Source organism: Drosophila tropicalis, unplaced genomic scaffold (genome assembly GCF_018151085.1).
Source record: "Drosophila tropicalis isolate 14030-0801.00 unplaced genomic scaffold, ASM1815108v1 contig_694, whole genome shotgun sequence".
Lineage (NCBI taxonomy): Eukaryota > Metazoa > Arthropoda > Insecta > Diptera > Drosophilidae > Drosophila > Drosophila tropicalis.
The window spans coordinates 362,183-387,042 of NW_027173176.1; the positions used below are offsets into that span (position 1 = coordinate 362,183).

Consider the following 24,860-nt stretch of genomic DNA (forward strand, 5'->3'; position numbering starts at 1 on the left):
CACCTCTTTACCCCACATCAATCCCTGCCATCTCATCCTTTTACATAAACGGTATTTCGAAGGAGCAAGTTTTTAATTTTTTATCGCGCCAACGCCGCATGGTATGCAATGGTTATTTATTTATGTTTTTTTCTCCCCCTTCGCCATCATCGTCATCTCTTTGTTGTTATTTGCTAAAGAGAATGGGCGGTGTATTAGAACTTTGTTGTCAGTGTTATTGTATGATCTCGTTCTTGGAGTGAAATCGGTTGAATTGACAAGCTTAATATATGCCTACAAACCGCAACTGAGATCACATCTGTCTCAAATTTCGACATTTGAGCGAAAGAGTTATCAAAGAACAATTCTAATATTCAGATAAGCTGCAGTTCTTTTAAAAGTTTTGACCATGTTCTGATCCTTTTTTTATTTGGGATAAATCTTTTTGAACTTTCAGCTTTAATCGATGTCGAAATCCCAAAAGGCGTTTTATCCTACGCAAAACATTTTGGTCACACTACGTCTGCTTTACCTTTCTTGCAAAGAGAAAAAAACAATACTTACAACCAATGGGAGAATCGAGGCAAATACCTTTCTACCCAGCTGGCTGGTTGTTGTTACATGCGTAACATTCACGCCGGCTGTGGTTGTTGTTGTTGCTGTTTATGTCATTATGTGTATTGCCTTTTGTATAGGTCGTCGGCATTGCGTTTCCTTCTTTATTTTCTTGTTTTGGTTCTTTTTTTTTCCAGTTCGTTTCTGCCTCTCATTTTTATATAGCCTCTCGCCCAATATATATAAATTATTGCATAAAGTTTGGCGCTAAGTTGCAAAAAGTTTCCTTTTCATTGCTGCGGCTGCCGCAACGACAACGACAACGACAACGGCAACGGCGACGGCGACGACAATGTCGACACACAATAGTCTATAAATCTTTATGGTCAACAGAGATTACATGGGGCGAAGTAGCGAACGAGATGGAAAGAGAGAGAGAGAGAGTGTGTGTAGAGTAGAGTAGAGAGTTGAAAGTAGTAGAGTAGCAAAAGCCTTCATGTAGTTTACTGTTGTGGCCTTTTAGGCGTTTGTTTTCAGCTTCCTTTTTTTTTTTCTTCTATTTTTTTTTTGATTTGTGTTTTGTATTCGTGGTTTTTTCTCACCGATTGTTACTGTTTTGGGGTAAGAGAGATAGAGAGAGCGAAAGAGAGGCAGCATATGGCCATAAAAATGTGGTGCAGACGCGTGGTTAGCTCTTGTGTGTTGTTGTTCTTAGTTGTTGTTGTTGTCGTTTGATATAAATCATAAAGGCAAAAGCCAACAAAATACGCGAAATTCTAACCAAGGTGTAAGCTCGCTTGCCCGAATGAATACAATGTTCTCTTTTTCTTTTTATTTGGACTACCTTTAATTGCTTTGCCAAGCATTCTTTTTCATCCGCTCGCGCTGTCCAACAACAACAATTATTATTATTATTCTTCTTTTTTTTTTTTTTTGCTATTGTATGGTCATTTTGGTTTTAGGCCAAGAGAATTTCGATTTTCTCATAAAGGAAACTTTACATAAAAATGCAATAAATAGCTTTGAGAATTTATGATGGGTTTTCATGATAGGAATATAGGTGAATTTGTGGGTGGATGGAAAAGGATCTCACTCGTAAATGTCAAATGAGTGCGCGCGCGCCTTGAAGTATGCTTATAAATTGCTCTAAATGGCATTCTGTTTCTGTGTGTGTGTTTCTTTCGCTGTTGCTTGGTTGGTTGTTGCTGCTTTTTCGGGTGTCGTGTCATTTGTTCGTTTTCTTTATTAGTGTCATGTATTTTTATAGTTCAAAGGACATTTGAATGATTGAATGAACTGTTGCCACGTCCCCTTGGGTGGGTTGAGACGAGAAACGATACGAAAACGAAAAATAAAAACGAGTTGCGCGCATGATTTCATCCCTTCCAGCGTTTGTGGAGGTCGAGGACGACGATAGCGACAGCGACTACAACGCCGACGAGGACGACAACGACAACGACGACGACGATGTTGATGATGACGATGAGGTGGTCGGTTGGGTCATTCCGTCTGTCTGTTGGTCCGTCATCAGTTGGTCCCTTTACGTGTGGTCAGGCCCTTGGTCAGCCGCCCAGGCACGTTTCATCTGGTTCTCTGGACTATATCAAATAACGACTATTGACTATGCCCCTGCCGTTGTGTATGTATGTGTGTGTGTGTGTATATTGGTGTGTCCTGTCGTGTCGAGTCCTGTCCTGTTCTGGTCCTGTTCTGTGTATATGCACGTGTAGGGTTACACACACCCACCTCCTGCTCCTGCTTCTGCTCTTACGGTCACCACCCTTTTCTGGCTGTTGCTGCTGATGATGATGTTGTTGTCGCCATCGCCATCGCCATCGACGTCCTCAACGTCGACGTCGTCGTCGTCAACGTCCTCGATGACGAATGAAAATCAATATTTATTAGATTACTTTCGAAATTTTATACGAAAATAGAATTTTTATGACAATTTTTTTTTTTTTGCCGCTTTGGTGCTTCTTGTTCTTCCTCTTCTGGCGCTCTTAGCAAAAGTTTTCATCGTTGTTGGTCGTTTCCTTTTTTTCGGCTTAAAGCGTTTTCCCTCGTTTCCTTGTGTAATCAATTTTTAAAGCCATAACACCAGCAAACACACATATGCTATGAGCCAAGAAAGGATGTGTGGGGCGGTGGGAGCTCTCAAAGGGGGACTATGTATACATATCGATTCGATTTGTGCTAATTGAATCCATTTCTTAACATTGCGTTCCATTTGTGATTGTTGTGTATTATCAGATCATGTCAATCATAAAGCATTAGCTACCAATTTATTATCTTAAGATATTTAGTTTAATTATATTTTTCCTCGAACCAAGTTGATGAAAGTGGGCGAGTGGGCAATGGGTGATTGGTGGGTTGGGGATATATAATTGTAATTTTCTTTCCATCCATTTTGATAAGATCTCATATTACCTCTAGGGGAAGGGAGACCAACAGCCCACCCTTAAAAAACTCAAATGACACTTAATTAGCGGGGTATCCAATTTACCATTGCTTGCCTTACTGCTCTACGTTTTTTTTTTTTTTCTAATTTCGAAAAGCACTTAACATTTTCTATATCTATTTTCAGGTAAGTTGCCATCATCCATTAATACCACCAGCCATCAAATTAGTAAGTACAACAAAACGACCTGCTAACACTTTTTTTATGTGCGTCTTTAAATGTTGTTAACTCCAAACCCTCTGCATACCCCACTTCCCTTTCAGGATTATATCCGCATCCCGGCTACTAAATTTTCCACCTAACAGCAATTGCCCAAAAAAAAAAAAAAGAGATACAAAAAGAAAGTGCATTTTAGTGCCCTCAGTTGACCTCGTTTGGGGTTTTTGTTTTTATGTGTAAGCCATGCAGCCCAGTAGTAGTCAGCCAGTCAGGCCGGGAGCCAAACCCAAAAGCGATGATGCTACTCACGTGGCTACCAAAACTAAAAAGCTCCCCAGTGCCTTACCTCCCCTCACCATTCTGTCTCTTTAGCCAACTAGTTTGTGGCCTTTGCCTCCCCCTAAGGAGTCACTTAATTATGAAGCTGCACATGAAGTAAAACGTCATAAAGCGTCGAGTTGAGTTTGAGAAATTTTTGTTAAGAGAGGTAAACGAGATGGATGTAGAGTTGGTGGAGGGGGCTAACATACCATATCATACTATATATGCGATGCCTTGGTAGCATCATCAGCATCAGCATCAGTCTGGCAGTTTTTTTTCCGCTCTGCAGGGTTACGACGAAAGAGTGAGACAGAGCGAAAGGGGCAGAGGTGGCAGCAACATTTTGCAGTTAATTTTCCGTTGCTAAATAAACTGTTTATGGCATTTATGCCAAAAATTTTTGGCTCGAAAGAGCGAGAGAGAGACCAGAGAGGATGAACGATGACTATATGTGAGGAGCCAGAGATGTATGTACGCCTGTATGTGTTTTTGTGTGTGTGGCTACATTTTTGCATAGCCTTCCTACAGGCTCAGCACATTTTATGCTGCTCTGGGTTCTCTTCTCTCATGGACTTCTTGCTTGTCATGTTTCGTGTGCCTGTGTGTGTGTATGTGTGTGCATTTTGCTTGTTTTCCTCTTTTTTAACCGATTTTTAATTGTAATTTTTGGTTGGTTCTTTTCTTTTGCTTTCTCGGCATGCCTAAAAGTATGCAGAGGATTAAGAGCCTTTGCCATAATACACACGCATACAAAGTCACCTTTCATTTCACCTTTACGTGTCTCTGCTCTTAATCCACCAAAAACAAAAACAAAAAAAAAACTGAATAAGGAAAAACGTCGTTGAAAAACGTCGCTGTCGCTTACTGCCTGTTCTGGTCGTTGCTCGTCTCATTCCATCGTCAGACACAATTTCTCAATTTGTTCACTCCAACATCCGGCAAAAGTCAATTGAAGTTGAAATGAGAATTGAAATGGCTAGCAATTAAAGATGATGACGCCGCCTCCTACTCATCAGAGCTCCCCGCCTCCCCCAAAAGCGCCTTTCATTCTGTCCCCTTTGTCTCGTCTTTTTTTTTTTTGTTTTTTGCCTCTTGACTGTATTTACGCATGCCGCAGGCTCAAACACTTTGCATAACATTAAGCAGCGGCAGTTTTCTTCCTTTTTTGGGTCTGTGGTCGACCGCAGTGCTATAAAATATGCAGCCAGTGAGACACACACATACACACACAACAAAGTGAAAGACACAGTGGAGAGGCAAAGCGCCTAAAAGCATATTTCAATTAAGCTATCACCTTGAATTATTCTCACGAGCCCCACCCTGTGACTCTGTGTGTGCTGCTGCTGCTGTTCCTGCTTCTGCCTAAAAAACACTTTTTTTTTTTTTTTGTTTTTTAATTTTAATGTTTTCATTCACCACAAAGCAGCAGCAACGCAACGCAGCGCAGCGCAGCGGCTGAAGTAGAAGAAGGCGAAACAGAGAATGTTAAAACCGCTCGTCAAAATTTGCATTTAAATGAGGCGCAGAGGCGACTGACTGACGGGCCTCGCTTTTTTTGTTTCCCCCCATTTCGTTTTCAGGAAAATTTTTATGATTGCGGTGACTGCCAAATTGTCAGTGGATATATATGGGTGTATGGGTGTGTGTGTGTCAGTAGTGGGTGGGTGGTGCGGATTGTGTGGGTGTTGAGGGGCAGGGGTTGGATCGTCGTCGTCGTCGTCGCCGTCGCCGTCGCTGTCGATGGTGGTAGTCAAGGGTGTGTGTGCATAAAATGTAAATATTCATTAAATGGTCATACACATGACTATGTGTGTGTGTGTGTATAAGCGGGTCAGTGAACAGACAAAAATTAAGGCATGTTGTGTTCAACAGGAATATGCAGAAACCATCAGAAACAAAAAAAAGGTTTAACCCCGAGATATCAATAATGCGCAAAAATAAACTAAAAGTCCATAGTTCAACAAATGTTAGCTAGCGGAAGCTAAAAATCTTCTATTCACCTCAAATTTCTTATTATACAAGACAGTTAGAGAAAGAGAGAGAGAAAGAAAGAGCAAAAACAAAAATTCAAACAAAATATTCATTAACATATTATTAAAATGGTAATTTCCTCTCTCTGACAAGTTCTATATCCCTGCAAAACACTCTGATCTCTGATCAATACCATATTTGCTATAAAGGATTAATTCGCAAGGATAGAATTACTTTTCATTCCCAAATAAAAGGGCAAACAATTGAAATACCAAATAATTACTGATCGATAACGAAAATAGCTTACAAACAGAGTATGCATATTTGCTTCGAATGACTTTGACTTTTGGCTAAAATTTAGTTATCTAGCTCTTCTTCTTTCTTGTTAGCCCTTATCTATGGCTATGGCTTACCTTTTTGAAAAGAAATTTACTCTAGCCAAGTCTTGATAACTTTGATTTGAAATCTTGATAGCCCTTTTTTTTTTGTCTTGTTCCTAATCATGACTTCAGTTTAAGAAGTGCTAAGTTGCTCTCTTTGTCTCTCTATTGGACTCCCTCTCGGGCCAATTGAAATCAGATTTTGAATGACATTTGTGTCAGTTTTGTTGGCCATTAATTTGGTGTATATTGCATTATCAGCTAAAATTACCAACTTGAGTATCACTTTTTGCAGTCAACAGTGGTGAGGCTGCTTCTTCTCATTCACAGCCCATAACAATTGCTGTTTATGCTGATTTTTATGCCAGTGCCTGGCTATGAATAAGTAAGTAAGTGAGTGAGGTTTATACCACCAGCCAACAGGCCTCCTGACTTTGAGCCACAGAGCCTCAAGCCTCGAGCCTCTTTCTCTCTGTTTGGTTGGCCACATTCAAATGTTGTCCTGTGTGCTTCAGCTTATTTGCCATGTAATCTTAAGCGACAGGCATTTGTTTACTTATTTATGCACTCACTCTGCCTGTCTCGCTTGCTCTCTCTCTCTCTCTCTTTCAAATACACTTCATGCACACATAAAGGTTGCCAACTTAAAAATCACAATGGGGGCTTTGACTTTCACATTAGATAAGAGCAAAGGAGCAATGGAGATTCTCGCTGCCACTTTGTTTCGGTGTGTGTATCTGTGTGTGTGTGTGTGGTGTGTGCGGTGAATATGTGTGAGAGAGTATATCTTTTGCTTTATTTTTATGCGCTTCGTGTGAGATTTTTATTGTGTACACACACTCGACTCGACTGACTGACTCACTGACTGACTGACTGACTGGGAGGGAGAGGGAAAGAGACCCACTCTAAGGATATATCTGCTAAGGCTTTGCCACGTTTTGCTTTTATTATTTAATGGAGCACAAAATGCATTTTGTGTGGTTTTTTTTTTTTTTGCTCTCTTCTGTATTTCGTTGTTGTAGGTTTTTTTTTCCTCCTTTAGCTGGTGCTGCTACTTTTCTTTGCTTTTGCCTCGTTCTGTTCTGTTTCCCTTTTGGGAAAATTAATAATTTATATATGAAAATGTGCGTCGAGTCGACTCTTGAGTCTGTTTGCTAAATTGCTTAAGAGATGGCAGGAGGCTGAGCCTTGGTCTCCATTCCATTTTCATTCTTTGCTCTCGTTTCTCCTCTTTTTTTTTTTTTTTTTTTGCCAAGGTCATAAGTAGGACTTGTGCCGAGATTCGTAATTTGCTTAATAAAACGCGGTGTGCCGGCATATTGCATAAAATATAAGCAAACAAAGATGAACAATAGCGAAAATGCCTTTTGTTTTTTGGTGTTTTTTTTTTTTGTGTTTTTTGCTTTTTTTGGCGTTGTTCGCGCAATTTATAAATTGCAGGCGAGAAGATTCTGCAAATGTCTGTGTCGCCCTGTAGCCTACCGTCTACCCTTCTACCCATCCACTATTTATGGGATGTTTGATATATATTCTTTTTGGGAAGGGAGCGGTGTGTGTCTCCTTGGTGGACTCCAGGGAGTAGCTAAGCTGCCAAAAACGGAAACGACAAGCAGAGTGAGGAGAACAAGTCCAACTGTCAAGTGGCTAAATGGGAGGCAGAAGCTTTTAGGAAATTTTTATGCCAAATTTATGCATTCAAATATCTATGTATATATAAATGAATATAGAAATCTAAAGGATGCAAAAAATATTTCGGAAATTATTTACATGGTCTATGAGATTAGGAAGCTATATATCAAGTAATGCTCTCTGATATTATGGAAGTAGAGTCAAAGTGGAAAATAAGAAAATTTAGCAGTTACTTCTTTAGAATCAATAATTGACTACATAGTCAATAATAGCAATAATCAATAAATGTTGGTAGTTTTTACATTGAGAAAAATGTGAGAAAATATTCAAGTTTCTTTAACTCTTGCAACCCTTTTTTAACTGATAAAAACCACTTAACATTTCAACATTTTAATTTAGTTATGAATTCTTCAGGCCCTCGCTCTCGCAATTTGATGTTTTTTTTTTTTTACATACATATGTATATATTTTTGTTCCAGTTGCTTTATTCAACAAGGGTTGAGAGTGTGTTTGAGTGAGTGACTGACACGCACGTGTCCTTGCCAATGACAAGGGAAATTTTACAACTTTCGAGTTTAATTTGCCAAAAGTAGCAATCAAGCAAGAGGCAACCAAACACGGACACAGACAAGAGTGAGATATAGAGGTAGAGAACAGAAGAGATGAAGTGACTGAAAGACAGTAGAGGTTTTTGGGGTGGTGGTGGGGGGTGGTTTTGTAACCCCTTTTTTCGACCTAATTGCATGGAAGTTGTTAAATGTAAAAAATTAAAATATGTACATATATATATATATGTATATGTATATATAAAATTGTAGCTATATATTTTATATAACACAGTGAAGAAGAAGGGGAAATAAATACGAGAAATATTTCTGGCCGCCTGTCAGTCAGTCAGTCAGTTAGGCAGTGAGAATGTAGCCTCTTTTTTTATGAGGTGTTAAGTGGGCTTAAATTAAAACTCCTTCCAAGCTCTTTCTCTCTCTCTCTTTCCCTCACTTTCAGCTGAATGTGACGAAATGTTTGCAAAATAAAAATAATAACAACAACAACGTGTTCTTCTTTGAGAGGCAGGCCAACCCTTTTTGGCCTGGTTTTTGTGAGCTTTTCATTAGCCGAGGCGAAACTTGATTTCTCTTCTGTGTTTTGTTTGCAGAAAGAGTCGTCAGAGCAGAGCAAAGGTTGAGGTCACATGTGTGCGTGTGCCTGTGTGCTTGTGTGTGTGAATGACTGCGTGTTATAAATTTGTATTTAATAAACTTTTTCTTTTTCTCCAAAGAGCTCAAGTGCGTGTGTCTTTCGAGTGGGGGGTATCAGGAGTATCTTAGCAAGAGAGACTTTTTGATAAAGTTCATGTTGAGATATGGAGAATACTTAAGCAAATTGACTGTTCATGAGGCGACACAGCAACTTCAATTGAATTGAAAATAAGCCCAAACGGAAACCCAACCAAGCTGTAAATATTAATGTAATATATAAAGGTTTCTATACAATTAGATTCATTCTATTCTAAACTATAGATTACAATGTGAACGATCACCTGGAATTGATTATGTTTGCCATTAATTATGTGGCAACCAAAATCTTGATAGGTTATCTTTCTCTTTTTGATATAAATCGGAAAATTGTCATCTGGATATTCCCACTGGCCCAAGATGTGTGTGTGTTGTGTGTGTGTGTGTCTTGTGTACATTGAGGCGCTAACCAATTATATATACATAAATTTTCCATTTCCCTCATTTTACCAAATTAGAAATAACGCGACTTTTTGTTTACTTTTGTCACACGTGACACGTGTCAGCATTTTCTGTTGCTATTGTTGTTCTATTTTTGAGAAGCAGCAGCAACAGCAGCAACAACAACAAATTGCTTATTAAAATAATAACAAGGCAACGAAAGAAAAAAGAGAAAAAAAACATGAATAGAATTAAACTCCAACCCCGTGAGGAAAAACTCACCCTACAGCCACCTATACACTCCCACCACCCCCTTGAGTGGCTCTTATAAGACCAGATAGAAAGATTTGGTGGGGGGCGGTGGACAGAGGGGCTAAGGGAAATCAACCCTGATAATGAAAACATTTAATAGGCGTAGATAAGTTGAACTTAAACTAGATTTTATGAGCATCTTTAAGTTTTAGGCAAATCTATAAAGACTCAGACACACATACACGCACGAACACATTCACATGTACATAAAAATTGAGACAAGAGACAGACAGTCATAAAATTGTAGCCCTTTTGATCATAAAATTTGCCCAAAAATGGCAAGAACATTGACCCAAAACCGAGCGAGCAAGAGGCAAACAAGAGTGATAAGGATGATGAGGCATGGGAAGAAAGGGAAAGAAGAGCAAAACAGTGGGCAGAGGGGGAGGCCAAGATGAAAAAAAAGAAACGAAGAAAAGAAATGGCAACTAAATGAAATCTAAATTAATACAATTTTCGGGTCGCTTTTCTTACTTATTGACAGTTTCCAGATCAAAGATGTGTGTGCGTGTGCGTTAGCGCGTGCATGTATGTTGTATGTGTGTGTGTGCTGGGAAACTTTGCTTTTCATATATGGGCAAATATATAAAACAAAATGGCAATGAATGACTGAGCAAATGAATAAAATCAGAGAAACAGAGAAAGAAGAGATGCTGCAAGTGTGCAAAGCAGAGCGAGAGACACCGAGAGAGATAGAAAGAGAAAGGGAAAACATTTTTGCTTTGAAATTCAAATTTCAAAAGTTGTCATGACATTGTGTTTATGACATTTAGTTGAGCCAAGCGAATGAGAGGGATATATAGAGCGAGACAGAAAGCGAGAAGACGGGCAGCTGGTACTCATTGTTCTCTCCATCTCTTTCTCTATGTGTGTGTGTGTATGTGTGTTATATGTATATATATACATTTTTTTTATTTTTTGCATATTTAAAATTGAATATTTGCACGCCTTGAGCATTTGAGATTACAAAGATATACTTCACTTATACTCACACAAATACACAGTGAGTGTGTGTGTGTGTGTGGGCGTTTCTCTCATGTTGTCATTTGCATGCGTTAGATGCGTTTGTGCTATTTGCACTGCTCAAAGCCATGTTAAGCGGTTTATTTTTGTTGTCTTCTCTGAATGCTCAGCACACTCATACACACGCGGACACAGAAAATTTCCTTTAGGTCCGCTTTCCTCCCTTTTTCTCCCCGCCTCTAGCAAAAATTGAATTTAAAGTGGCCCAAAGACTTGCAAATTGACAACTTAAATTGGCCTTTTCGCATTGTTACTCTGATAGTTCAGAGCAGAGTACAACTAAAATGCAATTAACAATCCCAAAAAGTAGGCAACAGTTTTATTTGAATCGCAATAAAAAATTTAAAAACTATTTAATATGAGAAAATCTCTTTTTCTTCTGCGGCTGTGGTTTGCCTTAACAGTTGATTATACAATATGGTTTCATTTTTATTTATTTATTTTTTAAATCTTTTTTTTTAACGCTTTATTTAATATTGAATATGGATTGGATTCCTCATCATTTCATCATTTGCAACTGCTGCACATATAAACAACTTTTACAGAAACACGCAAGTATATCAAGTCTATCTGTTGGATACATTTTAAAGTATACACAGAGCACAGAGAGGCGGGTGAAAAACACGCACACACACACACACATGCATACACGGCGATTGCTGTTTACCAGTAGTAGAGCGAGAAAGAGGGCTGCTGAGGGGCGTGCGGCGGAGGGGTAAAAAAAGAAAACACATTGCCGTATGCCGCACACGATTTTCCAATTGAACTCACACGTGTACACAAAGCTACAGATACAGATACAGATACAGCTGCTATAGATATAGAGATACACTATATATATATTTTGTTGTATCTGTACGTGTAGGACTTGCCATTGATGCAGTCGTGCATTCAATCGTCGCGTCGTCACCTCATGGCGAGGCGGACTTGGCCGAAATCATTTCAAGTTAATAATAAATGGAGCAGCATCATCAAGCATCATGCATCAGCCATCGAGAGAGTATCAGGAATCAGGCAACAGACAACAAACATCAAACCCAAGCGACGGCCATCGAGCAAATACACACACACACACACACACACACAAAGTATCTTTTCGGTGTTTGTATTCATTTTGGTTTGCATTTGCCATTCTCTGATTTACTTTTTTCTTTTACGTTTTTTGCCTTCAAATGTAATGAGCTGCTGCCTTTTACAGTGGCACGAATCAATTAAAATACGTGCCAGGCATTAGAAAAATCCTAAAGCCGAAAAATTCCTCACTCTCTCGTATAAATGTCCCTCTGACTAGGCAAATATTTCAATCAAATTTTCCTTTTCCATATCTACAATATGGTTATATATACATATACACATATATATATATATATATGTATATAAGTGTGTGTGTATGTGTGGCTATGATATTTATGCTTATCATGCTTATGAGGAATTCTATATTAGATGTTGCCTGTGGACAGTGGCGGGTTCTAAGGGACGACAGGATTGAATTTCGTTATGAACGGGTGGAATGGGTATAAAGTCAAGAGGCCTGCCAACATGCCAACTCAATTGACAGTTGGCCAGATCCTGAGCTATATACTTTATATAAACTGTCATCCTGTTGACAGGCTATAGGTAGCCCCACACACACACGCACACACACACTCACACACACACACACACATATATATATATATATGTATTGACTGGAGTGTGTGCGTGTTTGTTGCCCTTAACAGACATTTTCACAGTTGAGTGCGTTGAGAGTTCAGGCTCAGCTTCCTTCTATTTCTACTTCTACTTCTTCTTCTTCTGCACATTTCTCCTCATTTCTTCCATTTCCCATTTACTCTCCTATGTAATTTATGCTACAAACATTTTTGTATGTTACATAAGCTTTTGAGTGGTTCGTTTTTTTTTCTTTCTTTCCTGCGCTCATGTTGTTTGTGTTGGATTTTTAAGCAGTGGGTTGCATTTTGTCTTCTCTCCTGAAATAGGCAAGCAAACCAGAAGCAATCAAATGGGTCATCGCCCTGACACAAAGTAAAAGAAACAACAACGCCAAGAGAAATGGCACAAAAATCAAAATGAGCCTTGAAATACATTTGATTTGCTTGGAAAAGTAACTTAAACTTGGTTAATTAGAAAAACAAAAGTAAAAGTAAAGCAAACTCTTTTTTGTTGCCTTTAGTAATATTTAATTTAATAAACTATAGACTGTGTATAGCAAATACATATGTCGCTATTATGTTGACCTGTGTAAAACACTTAATGCTTTTGCTTTGAAATTTAAATTAAACACACCCCAGACACATAATATATATTTTACTTAACCAATTTTCCAAACGTTTATTTTAAAGCCACATACACACGCACACAGCAATGTGTGCTTACACGCACATGGACAGACACTTAATACCCCAAAAATGAAATCAATAATATTTTCCTCATTTTGCCTTCATTTAGCCCTTAAACCGAACCAAACCAAACCAAACCAGCCATCGCCCATCTAGTTGATCCTAACCCAACACACACCGCACTCAATGTCAGAGTCCAAGTTAGAATTGGAGTTAGAGTCTTCGTGTTGTGTGGTCTCTTGCCCATGGTTAATTACTAATTTTCCATAGGTTTTTGTTGCCTAGAAAACTATTGATTAGCTTTTGCTTCTTTCGTTTAGGTAATAAATAACCAAAACTAATGTTTTGTCTGGCATAGCATTCCTTAAACAGAAGGCGACACAAAGACAGACAGAGAGCGAGAGAGAGAGAGCGGAAAAAAAACCTTTGCCTAATTAATGGCAAACCTTTTAAAAGGCTACACCTAGTTCTTTATTTCATTTTCACTGTTTGCCCTTCTGGTTCTGGTCTGTTCTTATATTTCTTGTTTATTTCGTGTTGTTGTTTGTTGTATTATTTTGGGTCATTAGCATGCGTTAAAATGGCGTTAAATGTGTAACGGAAACACCCAAAAATAAGAACACGGCTTTCGGCTATTCCATATATTAGTTGTTGTTGCTTTTTTTCTGTTAATGTTCATTGGTTCAAAGGTATATTTCACTTAGGTAGAAGTTTGCAATTTTCAAAAGGGAAACAACTGAAACGAAAGTAACGATTAAACCAATGGAATTTTTTTCTTTTGAAAGAGTATTGACACATCGGCTTAACTTGGCTAATTGTCATTTTTTTTTTAATTTTTTTGTCTCATTCTACGTTCATATAATCAAAATGTCATAAATATCTTTTTGGTTTCCTTGCCCTGTAGAGGAGGAACTGGCTCTTCGCCAGGATAGGAGTTTTCTATGTATTTATGTGTGTGTATGTGTGTTAATTTTTTCTAATTGTCTAAAATTTAGATAATTACATGCCATTAATTATTTACATAATAACAATGTATATTTTTTTTTTCGGTGTGGAGTATGTTTTTTCCTTTTTTTTTTTTTTTGGTTTTTCTTCTGCTTTCGCGTTTTACAATTTTGTGGTTGAGTTGACTGAGCCACGCCCATACACATGTACATATTCATATATAGAATATCAAGTATATAGAATATATAGGTGTATAGATGTGTGTGTTTGTGTGTGCATGAAGGTTTGGGGTTGGGGCGTAAAATTAAATTTACATAATTTATGACTTACTCAGCGAATGTTCATGGGCGGCATGTTGCATAATTTTAGGCATTTTTGTTTATTGCGGCGTAAAATTTGAATTATGAATCAGAAAATACCTCGCCGCTAGTTATTTTTGTTGCCCGCTGTTATTGTTGCTGCTGCTGCTGCTTCTTCTCTACTTCTTGTTGTCGTTGTTGTTGTTGTTATTCCTCCGTGTAAGGGTTACATTCTGAGGTTATTAGTAATTTATTTGCATATTTTGCTGTAAATGGGGTTTCGGGTGGGTTCCAAGCCTGACGGACAGCGGCAGCAGCCGCAGCAGCAGCTAAACTCTAGGGTAAGAGCATGAAAAGGAGAAGATAGTCAGTCATTCAGTCGAATAGGTTGTCGTATCATATTTTTGAATCATTTGTGAGTTGGCTTAAAAAAATGTGTGCCGAAAAAAATGGCGTGCTTATAAAGTTTATGAGAACCCCATTAATGCACAATTCACGTAACGTTTAATAAACTTTTTCTGATCTCAGCTTTAAAATGGAAAATAATTTATGTTTGCTGATAAAGAGGCCCTTAGGAAAATTCCATTTAATTTTTACTTGAAAGATTCTTTCGAAAGTGGTGTGAAATGGAAAAGAAAAGATTAACCATTGAAGAAAGTTGGAAAAAGCATTTTTACTATTTTTATTACTTCCACGCCCCATTCGTTTGACTTGGCCTCCTTAGTCCTTAGGTTCGCCTTTTGCCTATAGCCCAACCAACATTGTATTGTCTTGGCTTCCCCCTCCCGCACTTAATATATGGACCAATAAACCTGCCTTCTGTCTGAGGTTCAAGACCAAACTTTAATTGCCACTTGCTAATTGCAAACTACACGCCCACAATACAAAACAAAAAGCAACAACGACAGCGAAATAGAGTAAGCGAGAGAGCAAATGAAATAAAAGATGATAGAAGAAAGCTAAGTTATAGAAATAGCCACAAGAGTCGAGCCATAGACCATTATATACAGCTGCCATATTTCATATATCAAAGATACATAAAAATGAAAGAAAGACAAAAAAAAGTGAAAGAATACACAACAGATAGTGTATATAGATAGATAGACATACCTATACGATATAGTAGTATATATATTCCATTGAACATGCCCGCTTGGCCAGACAAACATAAAAAGCATGCTCCAACCATGAGATATAGTATAGGAGGGGAAGATGGAGGCGAAAGCATGCGAAGATGAAGAAGAAATAACAGCAGCAGCAGCACACTGATTAGTATCAAAAAGGATGTGGATGTGGTTGAGGTTAAGGATGAGAATGTAGATGTGGATGTGGATGTGGCTGAGTGGTATGATATAGTGGCAAGTTGTGGTTGCTGCCCTCAAGCTGGCTCAGTGGAAAACTTTTGATTAAGCTGCAGTTATGGCAGGTTGTTGTTACTACTACCACCACCAGTGTGCCCCTCGCTGCTGTTGCTCCTAAATCGAGGGAAACCCCTAAGAGTATGCTACATGCTTTTGTTTTGCTTGCTAGCTCGTTAGTTTGTTTTGCTTTTTACCTACCTATCTACTCCACTCTCCTCTTTTTCTCCCTTTTTGTGTCTCTGTCGCACATGACAAGCGCGCTTGAGGCAACATTGTCTACTTTTAGGGGCTTGCCAGTGACAAATTTTCAAGCGCTCAGCAGAGAGGGAGTGCGAGAGAGTTTCTGTATCTCCAGTTGAAGCAGCAGCACCAGCTGCAGCATAGCGAACAAAACTTTTGCATAAAACTTTTATGATTTTTGATAACAAAAACTAACAGAAATATATATATATCTATAAAGTATAGCATATTTATATGGGCAACAGCAAAGAAGAAGTAGAAGTAGAAATATAAGCAAGCTAGCTGGCGGAGTGCGTTTTCAATAAGCAAACTGCTATCCATAAAATATTACTTTTCTATCAACACACACCCACACACACACACACACACATGCATGTTGTGGGGTCGCAGCAACTCAATTCGAAACCCTTTTTCAAACTATCATCATCATCATCATCGTCGTCGTTGTCGTTGTCCTCCCTCCGCGGTAAAGGCATTCGCATTGGCAATGGCAGCCGTCCGCCCCCCCGTTCCTATACAGTCAAGCTAGAGCGGAGAAAGCATAATAAAAATTGCTTTCGAACGACGACGCGGCTGCCATAACAAAGCCATAAAACGTAGTTTTAATTGCATTTTCGTTGTTCCATTTTATGTAGTTCGAGCTGCATAAAAACAACAAAAGCCGGGCCAGAATTGACCAAAGGAAGACAGAGAGTCATAGAGAGAGAGAGAGAGCAAAGTATTGCTGGCTTCAACTCCACTAGCTGGCTCCACATTCTAATTGCATGGGAAGATTGGCATTTTGGAGGGGTGAAGACAGGCGGGCGAGTAGTTGGGCTTAGTTGGGGAGGATTGGACGGGGGATTGGTTGTGGGTGTACGGCACTTACGGCTTGACTGGATCTCTGTCTCTGTTTCGCTTTGCTCACTTAGCGCTCAGGCATCATAAACTAACGCAGTTTATGGGTCCATGCACCCAAAAGCACTTTGGTCGAGTTGGCACTTTTTGGTCGCATTGCATATGCGTAGGCGCCGCCGCCGTCGACGTCGTCGTCATTGCCGTTGCCGTTGACTTCGACGTCATGCACGACTTGTTGGGGCGCTAAAATTTGCGGTTTAACGTTGCCACTGGCGCCTTTCGACCAGTCGGTAGTCGGCAGTTGGCAGTCGACAGTCGGACTGTCGCTGCAATATCTCTCCACCCCCCTCCCATTCTAACCCTCTTTATATAGTGTGTAGTATATACATACATACATATATACGACAAGTATGAGCACTTTGTCATAAGCAATTGTGAAGGCTAATTGTGTCGAGGCAGCAGCAGCAAAAGCAGCATCACGATTGCTGGCATCTTTTCATACTTTGCCTTTTTTGTAGTTGTTTTTGTTGTTGTTGTATTTTTGAACCATTTTTCGTGTTGTATTCTTTTTGTGCTTCTTTCACTTTTGCACCCAAAAAGATTTAATTAACATTTTGACTCTCAAAGGCTTCGGCTTTTGGCAACATTTAAATTTCAAATTATGTGCGCTAATTACGCAGCAGCCTGAAGAGAAGAAAGCGAGATAGAGATAGAGATGGAAATGGAGAGAGAGAGAGAAAACTGGAGTTGAATGGAGGCTTTCAAGAGAAAGAGAAGGGCACCCAGTGAAACCTTTTTGGGGCAATAATTAGCAAGGCTTTTGTGCACAGAGTAAGTGAATGGGAGAAACATTGAGATGGGGATGAGGAAGAACGAGCCTGAAGCCACTACCATTGCTGCCACTACTACAACTACAGTGTATTGTGTGTCTGTGTCTCTATGGGCGTGTGTGTGTGTGTATGTACGTCGGCGATGTCTTACAAATGCCACAAAAGTTGATGAAAGATAGATAAAAGTAGTAGAAGAGTATGTGGCACATACAAAACTTGCGCCAAAGTTTGAAAATCAAAGGAGCCAATGATAGATGCCCAAGAAAACCGAAAAAAAAGAAAACCAACAAAATTCTCCCAATGCGGCAATTTGTGTACCAATATGGCTTTCCATTAGAATTGCAATCTTTAAGCTTCAATTGAAGAAATTTTCGCCATATTTCACAAACTGTATCGATCTAATCTTAAACATCATACAGAATCGATTTTTACTATTAAAAAAGATCCTACTATTATTAGGGGTTATTTTCGACTTCTAATGAATCTTTACACTTTGGTTAGCATACTTTTAAGGGTTTTTTTGTAGTCAGCTGTGTATTGCTTTTGCAAATAGCAATTGAAACCTCTTCATAAATTACGGGAAGTTCATTAAACAAACAGCCAGCACAGTGAATGGTGGGCTTAAAGGTAGTTGGGAAAAGCGGTGTAGAAACGAAGGGGGGGACGGTATTGCAAAAGCTATTGCAATCAAAGAGCGGGCTTCTCATATCAGCACACAAAAGTTGGCCAAAGCCAATCATTGTGAGTGACTGGGCTGTTGTGGGTAACTGACTGCCTTTTGCACTTCATTCTCAACTGGTTGCCTGTTCAATATGGTTGCATCCAAGCACTGATTTCAGTCCTGTTGCTGCTGTTGTTGTTCTTCTTCTTCATTTTGCAATCCAGTGGCAGCTGCGGGCTGCCAACGCTGATAAAGCTTCCAACAAAAAAAGAGAACAAAAAAAAGAAAACCGAAACCCAGGCATGATGCAGGCAGACAACAATGCAACTTAGCTTCCTTTTGAAGATGCTGCTGCTGTTGCTTCTGCTGCGTGTGTGCATTACTTGAGCCGAAAAACATTTTCCAATTTATTACCCACAACGCCACATCAATCATTCATCCTTTTGGGGAAGCCCCCATGAAGACTGGAACGTAACGTGCGACTAAATGAACATTTTTCGGTTAAACATTGGTTTAAATTTTGCGGCGTCACCCTGCTCCGACTCCGAGTTTGACTCCTCCAACAAGGGCCATCCATCTCTCATCTGCTATGGCACCCCATCTCAATCTATGTAGACCCCTCATAGACCATCAGTGTCAACAACACTAGCGTTGTGTAAATGTCGACATTCGCCTGTATACAAAATCAACAAGGCTTCAGTTCATCGACCACTTAATTTATCCAGCTGAGCTTTGAGTAAAGCAAAAGCGCATTTGTGTGTTGTTGTCTGCGCGCAAAAAAGAAAAAAACCCTCCAGAGAGAGAGAGAAAGAGAGTAGGTGTAGGTTTTGGTTTGGGCTTGGATGGGAAGGGGGGGCTAGTGGACGTGTTTCTGGCATGCCTTTGGTCAGACAGAGAAATGCACTTAATTGCCATACCCGTACATGGATGGAGGGGGGATGGTTAAGGGGGACTGTGTTTTTCCCTTCTGTTTTAGTACGCGAGCATAACAATTAAAAAATCAGCCAGCCAAAATAAAATGCAGCATGCATTTAGGCTCCCTCCCATCATCATCATCATCATCATCATCATCATTGAGGACACTACGCATGCTGCCACATACGATTCTTTGCCATGCCACTCTACTCATTCATTATGCATTAATGTAAATACGGTAAATGTTGTCCAATCATTAACATAATTGAATTACAAACATGCCCGTTCATCGGCTTCATCCAAATTTTAATTACTCGCCTGACTAATGGGCGCGCACACACAGCTCACACACACACACCTAGCAGCAACAGCAAAAACAAGAACATTGAATTGTAAAGTTGAACGAAAACGTAGAAACGCTCTCTCTCTCTCCGTCTCTCCTCTCTGTCTAATATTAAATATTTCATAATACCAAAAAGGTCGAAGAGGCAGCGCTGGTGAGATAAACCAAACCGAACCTGGTCGCTCCATTCAAACTCAACTCTACTGAACTCACAAGCATATATAAAGCAATTGAATTTTGCAGTTAAAAGCTTCAATCATTTCCAATTGCCGCAAACTAATGGCTGATTATAAAATATTCATGCGACAAGCGACGATGAGACTTCACTTGCAGGCCTGGTGCTCTGGTGGGCTAATGACAGGGCCGACAACTTGGGTGATGAGCCAATCTAAGGCCCAATACAGGACAGGACAGGACAGGACAGCCAAAACGGCACCAGAGATGGCATAGCATAACGTGAACGGGGTGTAGGGGAGTTGAAGGGGGCCGGGGCGTTGCCGAGAACCGCCCATTTTGTGTGGCAAATAAATTACACCTGCGTTACCTTTTATATAGATATATACTTTTTTCGAACAGGAAATAAAAGGCCATCATCAAAGTTGCTTCTTCTCTGTGCTCTACGTTATTGATTTGCTCGGTTTTTGCGGTTTTTTTTTTTTGTGAAGAGAGAGTGGGAGGTGGCAGAGCTTTTTAGGGTTGGGACAGACATATATTCGGCAGGAAGGCTGACAGTCAGTCAGTCAGTCAGTGCGTCCGTCAGTTTGGAGTACTACCGAGGAGGAGGTCGAACAGGCGTCCGGCAGTCGGTATTCGGTATTCGGCATAAAGCCCTCAATTAAGTTTTATTTTAATGCATTTCATTTGAACGTCTTTTAATGGCATTTTTCGTCCGCTGGCATATTACTCATTTGCCATAAACCAAAAGGTGACCACAACACGTAGCCCAGTCATTGCCCAACATGGCAATGGCCAATGTGGAAAGAGAGAGAACAGTTGTATGTGTGTGTGTGTGTGTGTGTGTGTGTGTGTGTGTGTGTGTGTGTGTGTGTGGGGAGAAACGTTAAGTGTTGGCCGCCCAGTCGACATGGGTCGCTTGGGTGAGATTTAAGCTTTAATGATGCATGAAGCGGCACAGGATGTGGCTGCCCAGTCGTGGGTAAAAGGCAATGAGCGCAAATGTGCAGAAACTTCAGCAACAGCAGTAACAGCAGATGGTAGAGGGGAGAGGAGATAGGTAGGTAGAATGAGAAGACAGGATGGGTTTGCATATTGAGTGGCATTTAAATGCTTGAAAAGTGCCCATCGCTTGGTCAAATGTTTCAAGGTGTTTATGAAGAGTGCTACCATAATAGAAAGTTTGATAGCAAGAGCACGAGAAATTGATTTTATGGATACCAATCTGTTCAAGAGATGAGGGTCAGAGACGAGATTCGGCGGTTACAAATGGAAATGTGATTTTCCGAAGAAAATTGTTGACTGGTTGACTATCATAGTATCAGATTTAATTGAAATTGATAATCTAAACGACCCCCGTGATGGCCTAGCTGTAGTCTTCTTTACCCTTTTTGTAGCTTTTAAAACGAACATTTTTATGATTATCTTTTCATTTAATTTGTAGTACGTCATATCATTAGCACTAAACTTTCATTCATGTTAGCGCACAATAATCGACAACATCTGATGGCATTATAACTAATCAGAATATTTTTCAATTTATCTTTCAGATGAACCGTACTTTACAGCTGAAGCCAGCTGAAAATGAAAGTCGCAGCGGTAAGTAATCGAATTGAAAGTTTCTTTCACATCTCGCCCCCCTAAAAATGTCTTTTGCTGGCAAAATCAATTTGTTCATAACGAATCAAAAGCTCGCTTACTCCATAGGTGACTCAAACAAATAATTACATTTTCCTCGCCAAAAAAAAAAAAAGAAAAAATAAAGAAACAGAGAAAGAGAGAGGAAAACTTGACCCGTCTTTTATGTAAGTTTTCAAGGCACTCAGCAGAAATTTTTCCCCAAAAAAAAAAGAAACAAACCAAAAAAGTACCCAACTTTTCTTTCACACCTACATATAGTAAGTATGTGGAGGTTCCCCTACCATTCCTACCCAACCCCCACCAACCTACCTTTTCGGATGAAACGACAAGCAAGGACTCGGGACTGCCCCCAGCTTTTTCTACTATTTTCAACACCTACAACACACGTCAGCAAAAATTACGAGCTCGCTTCGATAAACTGTCAAAACTGTCTGCAAAAATTTGACATTTAACAAAAAAAAAAAAAAAAAACAAATAGCAGAGAGAGAAAAAAAATGCCGGGGAGATGGTTTGGTGGAGGGGGGCAAAAAAATACGTAAACGTATAGCAAAACAACGTTGAACTGTCAATGGCAGGCCAGGATATAAGAGAAGAGAACTGAACAGAACCGAACGGGCCAGGCAAAATCAGGAATGCCTCGCTGGCCAGACCAGGGCGCCATATTGTTTTTACTCGCAACGCTCTTGGCCCGCACGCACACACACACACACACAAACACATACACGCAGGCAGTCGGTTGTTGTGTTTCACGCTTGTTTGTGACAGCCTGGCCCCTTGGTCCTTAGACGCATGGAAAACAACAACAGCAAAAAAAAAAAAGGAAAATGATAAAGATTTGCATAATTTACACAGCACTTCAACTTTTTTTCCCCCTACCACTCCCGTTCTGTCTCTTACTTACTTTTTTTTTTTTTGTCCTTTTTTGGGTCAGCTTTTAGAGTAGTTGTTGTTGTTGCTTTTGATAAACTTATTGACAGGCTTATTATGCAGGGATCGAAGAGAAACTGCGCCCGATATATGTCATAAAAGAATTCAGTTCAAAGTTCGCACTAAGCCAACCACCCAATTCCACCCACATCGTTACAAAGAAAGGAAATAAAAGGTGACATACATACATATCTACTGTGTTGCTTGTATATGAAAAACAAGAAAGCGAGAGGGAGAAACATACTAATAAAAATTCCTTTTGGCAAATTTTTCAACGCCTGATTTGATTTTAAATAAATTAAACTTTCGCCCCCCCAAAAATAAAAAAACAGCATCAAAATTAAATGGGATGTTGGGATTGAGTGGAAATTGAGGGGACTAAAAAGGGAAATGCAAATGTCAGCGGCTAAAAAGTTGCAAGCAGCTGGCTGCCAGGATCAAGTCTTGTTCTTGGCCTCAGCCTAACCAAGCAATTAAACTTGTCCTTCATATAATTGCATTTTGGCCTAGGCTGGCTGGTTGGTTGGCTGGCTGGCCTCATGACTGTTGTAGACCTCTTCTTAGACAGGGTAGTGGGCATATCTTTCCTCCTCTCTACTCTACTCTACTCTGCTCGATGCCAAAGTCAAAAGTCTTGAGAAACTGGCTCGTTGAGTTGCCAAGTGAGTTGCTGATAGCAGAGACCCCCAAAAAAAGTTTAGCGCTTTAATTTCTTGGAAATTTGTTCAGAGACAAACAAAGCGACAAACAAAAATGTCGACTTGATTGCGTCGTTGATGGGTCCCGTCCAACCGACCAACCGCCCAACCGTCCAATGGTCCATCCAGTCCCGAAGTTCTTAAGGAGGAGAGGAGATGCTTGGCTTGTTGGGCCATTGCTTTAGCTTTGGCTGCTGCAGCAGCAACTTGAAGTTTGAATCCCCAGCGGATTAGAAAAGTTTAAATTGTAGCTAGTGCTATAGAAAAAGGGAGTGAGACGTTGGGGCGAGGGGGGTAAGCGAGTTGAATAGTGTGCGAGGGCGGTGAGTGGGGGGTTAACAAAGTGTAAGCGAGAGGCAAAATCGAAGTAAAACTGGCAAATGAACGTAAGAATGAATGAATGAATGGATGGATGGATGGAATGAATGTAGGGAGCAACGTAACGATTAGTGCTTTCATGTCCTTTGGCAAAGTTTAAAGGTCATTCGGTAGGAAAGGTCCTGCTGGCATCCTTCTGCTGATTTGACACATCAACTTTGTCAAGTTTTTTGTGTGCCACACAGCCATCCAGCCATCCAGCCAGCCAGCCAGCGAGCCACCGAGCCAACGACAACGACGTCGAGTTGTCGACGCCGAGTGTTATGAGCAATGGCTGCCTCAGAGTCCTTGCCTCTTTCTATATATGTCTGTGTGCGTTTGTGTGAGTTTGTGTGTGAGCAAGCAATTTGTGCAATGGACATTTTTGGGCGCTGCTCTGGCTGTGATAAGCAATGCCAGCTGCAAAATGTCTTAAAAGATTGCGCGCGCTCTAGAGTGCACTGACTTTTCTTTCACACACAAAAACCCTGCCGCCACAAGCCGCCCCCCGTCTTTCGTCCATTTCACTTTACCCTATTCACCCTAACTTTTTGTGGCCTCAAGCAAAAACCTAAAGTTGATTGCGAAATGTGTTGCATACTTTTGTGTGCGATTGCACCTATGCATGTACGAAGAAAAAGAGAAAGAGAGTGATAAAGGTAGGACAAAGCTAGGATAATGAATGTGAATTTTGTTACAAACGTTAATTTTGTAAAGATCAACAATAAATTCAATAATAATACACTTTGCAAAATATATTTTTTTCTTCTTTTGACTGGTTTTTGGATTGTTGACTAAATCTCTTTTTATAAACTTTTTGTTGTTTTCATCTTATATCTAAGTCAAAGCTCTTTTTCGCTCTCTCTGTCTTTGGGCTAACTTCATCAATTTTAACTCAACTCACACACACACACACACACACAGTTATACATACATATATGACCGAAACAAAAACGTAAAGCCCAAAAATTGTTGCCTTTGTCTTTTCGTGTCCTGGCAACGTTTGTCGCATTTGCAATCTGCTGTGCCATATCTGAGTCTGATGACTTTCATTTCATTTGCACAAACTCACACACAGATACATACACACATCCACCCACACACATACTCAGTTATTTATCTTGATATTTACCCTCAGCAGCAGCATCAGCAGCAGCATGAGTGAGAGGAAGAGCTAGAGCGAGAGAGATTTCTACCATGTTTCATCATTATCAAACTCATTGTGTCGTCTGCCGTTCAGTCGGTGTACTCCTCCTGCTCCTTCTGTTCTTTATTCTCTTTTTTTTCGCCTTCTCTTGCTCTGTCTTTCGCGCGTAATTTGTACTTGTCTAACACGTAATGATGTCACGTAAATTGCATACGTACGCTTACGTTACGTACACGTATTACTTTTTCTGGTCTCTCTTTATGTGTGTGTGTGTGTGTGCAAACTTAAAGTCAAATTAATATCACTCATACGACCCGTATTTCCTTCAGATTTATGCTTTCTAACTAAGCATTAATTTCCTTTTACCTTTATCCTGGGCAAAATGTTCTTGTCACACGTCAGTAAATCAGATTGCCTCTTCTAACGTTTTTTTTTTTCGTTTTCGTCCCCCTCTACCCCCGCCATAGTCAACTCTCGCCTCTTTCATTCAGTCCTCACCCTCAGCCCAGCCTCATTCATCATACTTATAAATATTCATTTCCTCAGGTTGTTGCTGTTGTTGGAGGCTGTTGGCGGCGAGAAATGATTGCAAAAGATTAAAAATCAACTCCACCTCGATGATAAATTACTACGAAAATTAAGTTGAACACAAAAAAATTAAAGACATACACTCATGCATATGT

General features: G+C 39.9%; 1 protein-coding gene and 1 long non-coding RNA gene across 4 annotated transcripts in view; one reads left to right on the forward strand and one right to left on the reverse strand.

Moving 5' to 3' along the window:
* The window catches only part of bru3 (bruno 3), a 394,704-nt gene that overhangs the window by 247,128 nt on the left and 122,716 nt on the right, over positions 1 to 24,860 (forward strand). The window contains 1 exon segment of the mRNA XM_068292297.1: positions 20,958 to 21,006. Within this exon segment, the coding sequence (XP_068148398.1) occupies positions 20,958 to 21,006 (49 nt within the window).
* The window catches only part of LOC137578745 (uncharacterized), a 317,816-nt gene that overhangs the window by 183,457 nt on the left and 109,499 nt on the right, over positions 1 to 24,860 (reverse strand). The window contains exon 4 of one of the 3 annotated variants that reach the window (XR_011032763.1): positions 14,059 to 14,382. The exons of the other annotated variants lie outside the window; for them this stretch is intronic. This is a non-coding gene — a long non-coding RNA (uncharacterized lncRNA). Of the gene's footprint in view, positions 1 to 14,058; positions 14,383 to 24,860 lie in introns of those variants that run through there. 3 annotated transcript variants of the gene reach the window in all.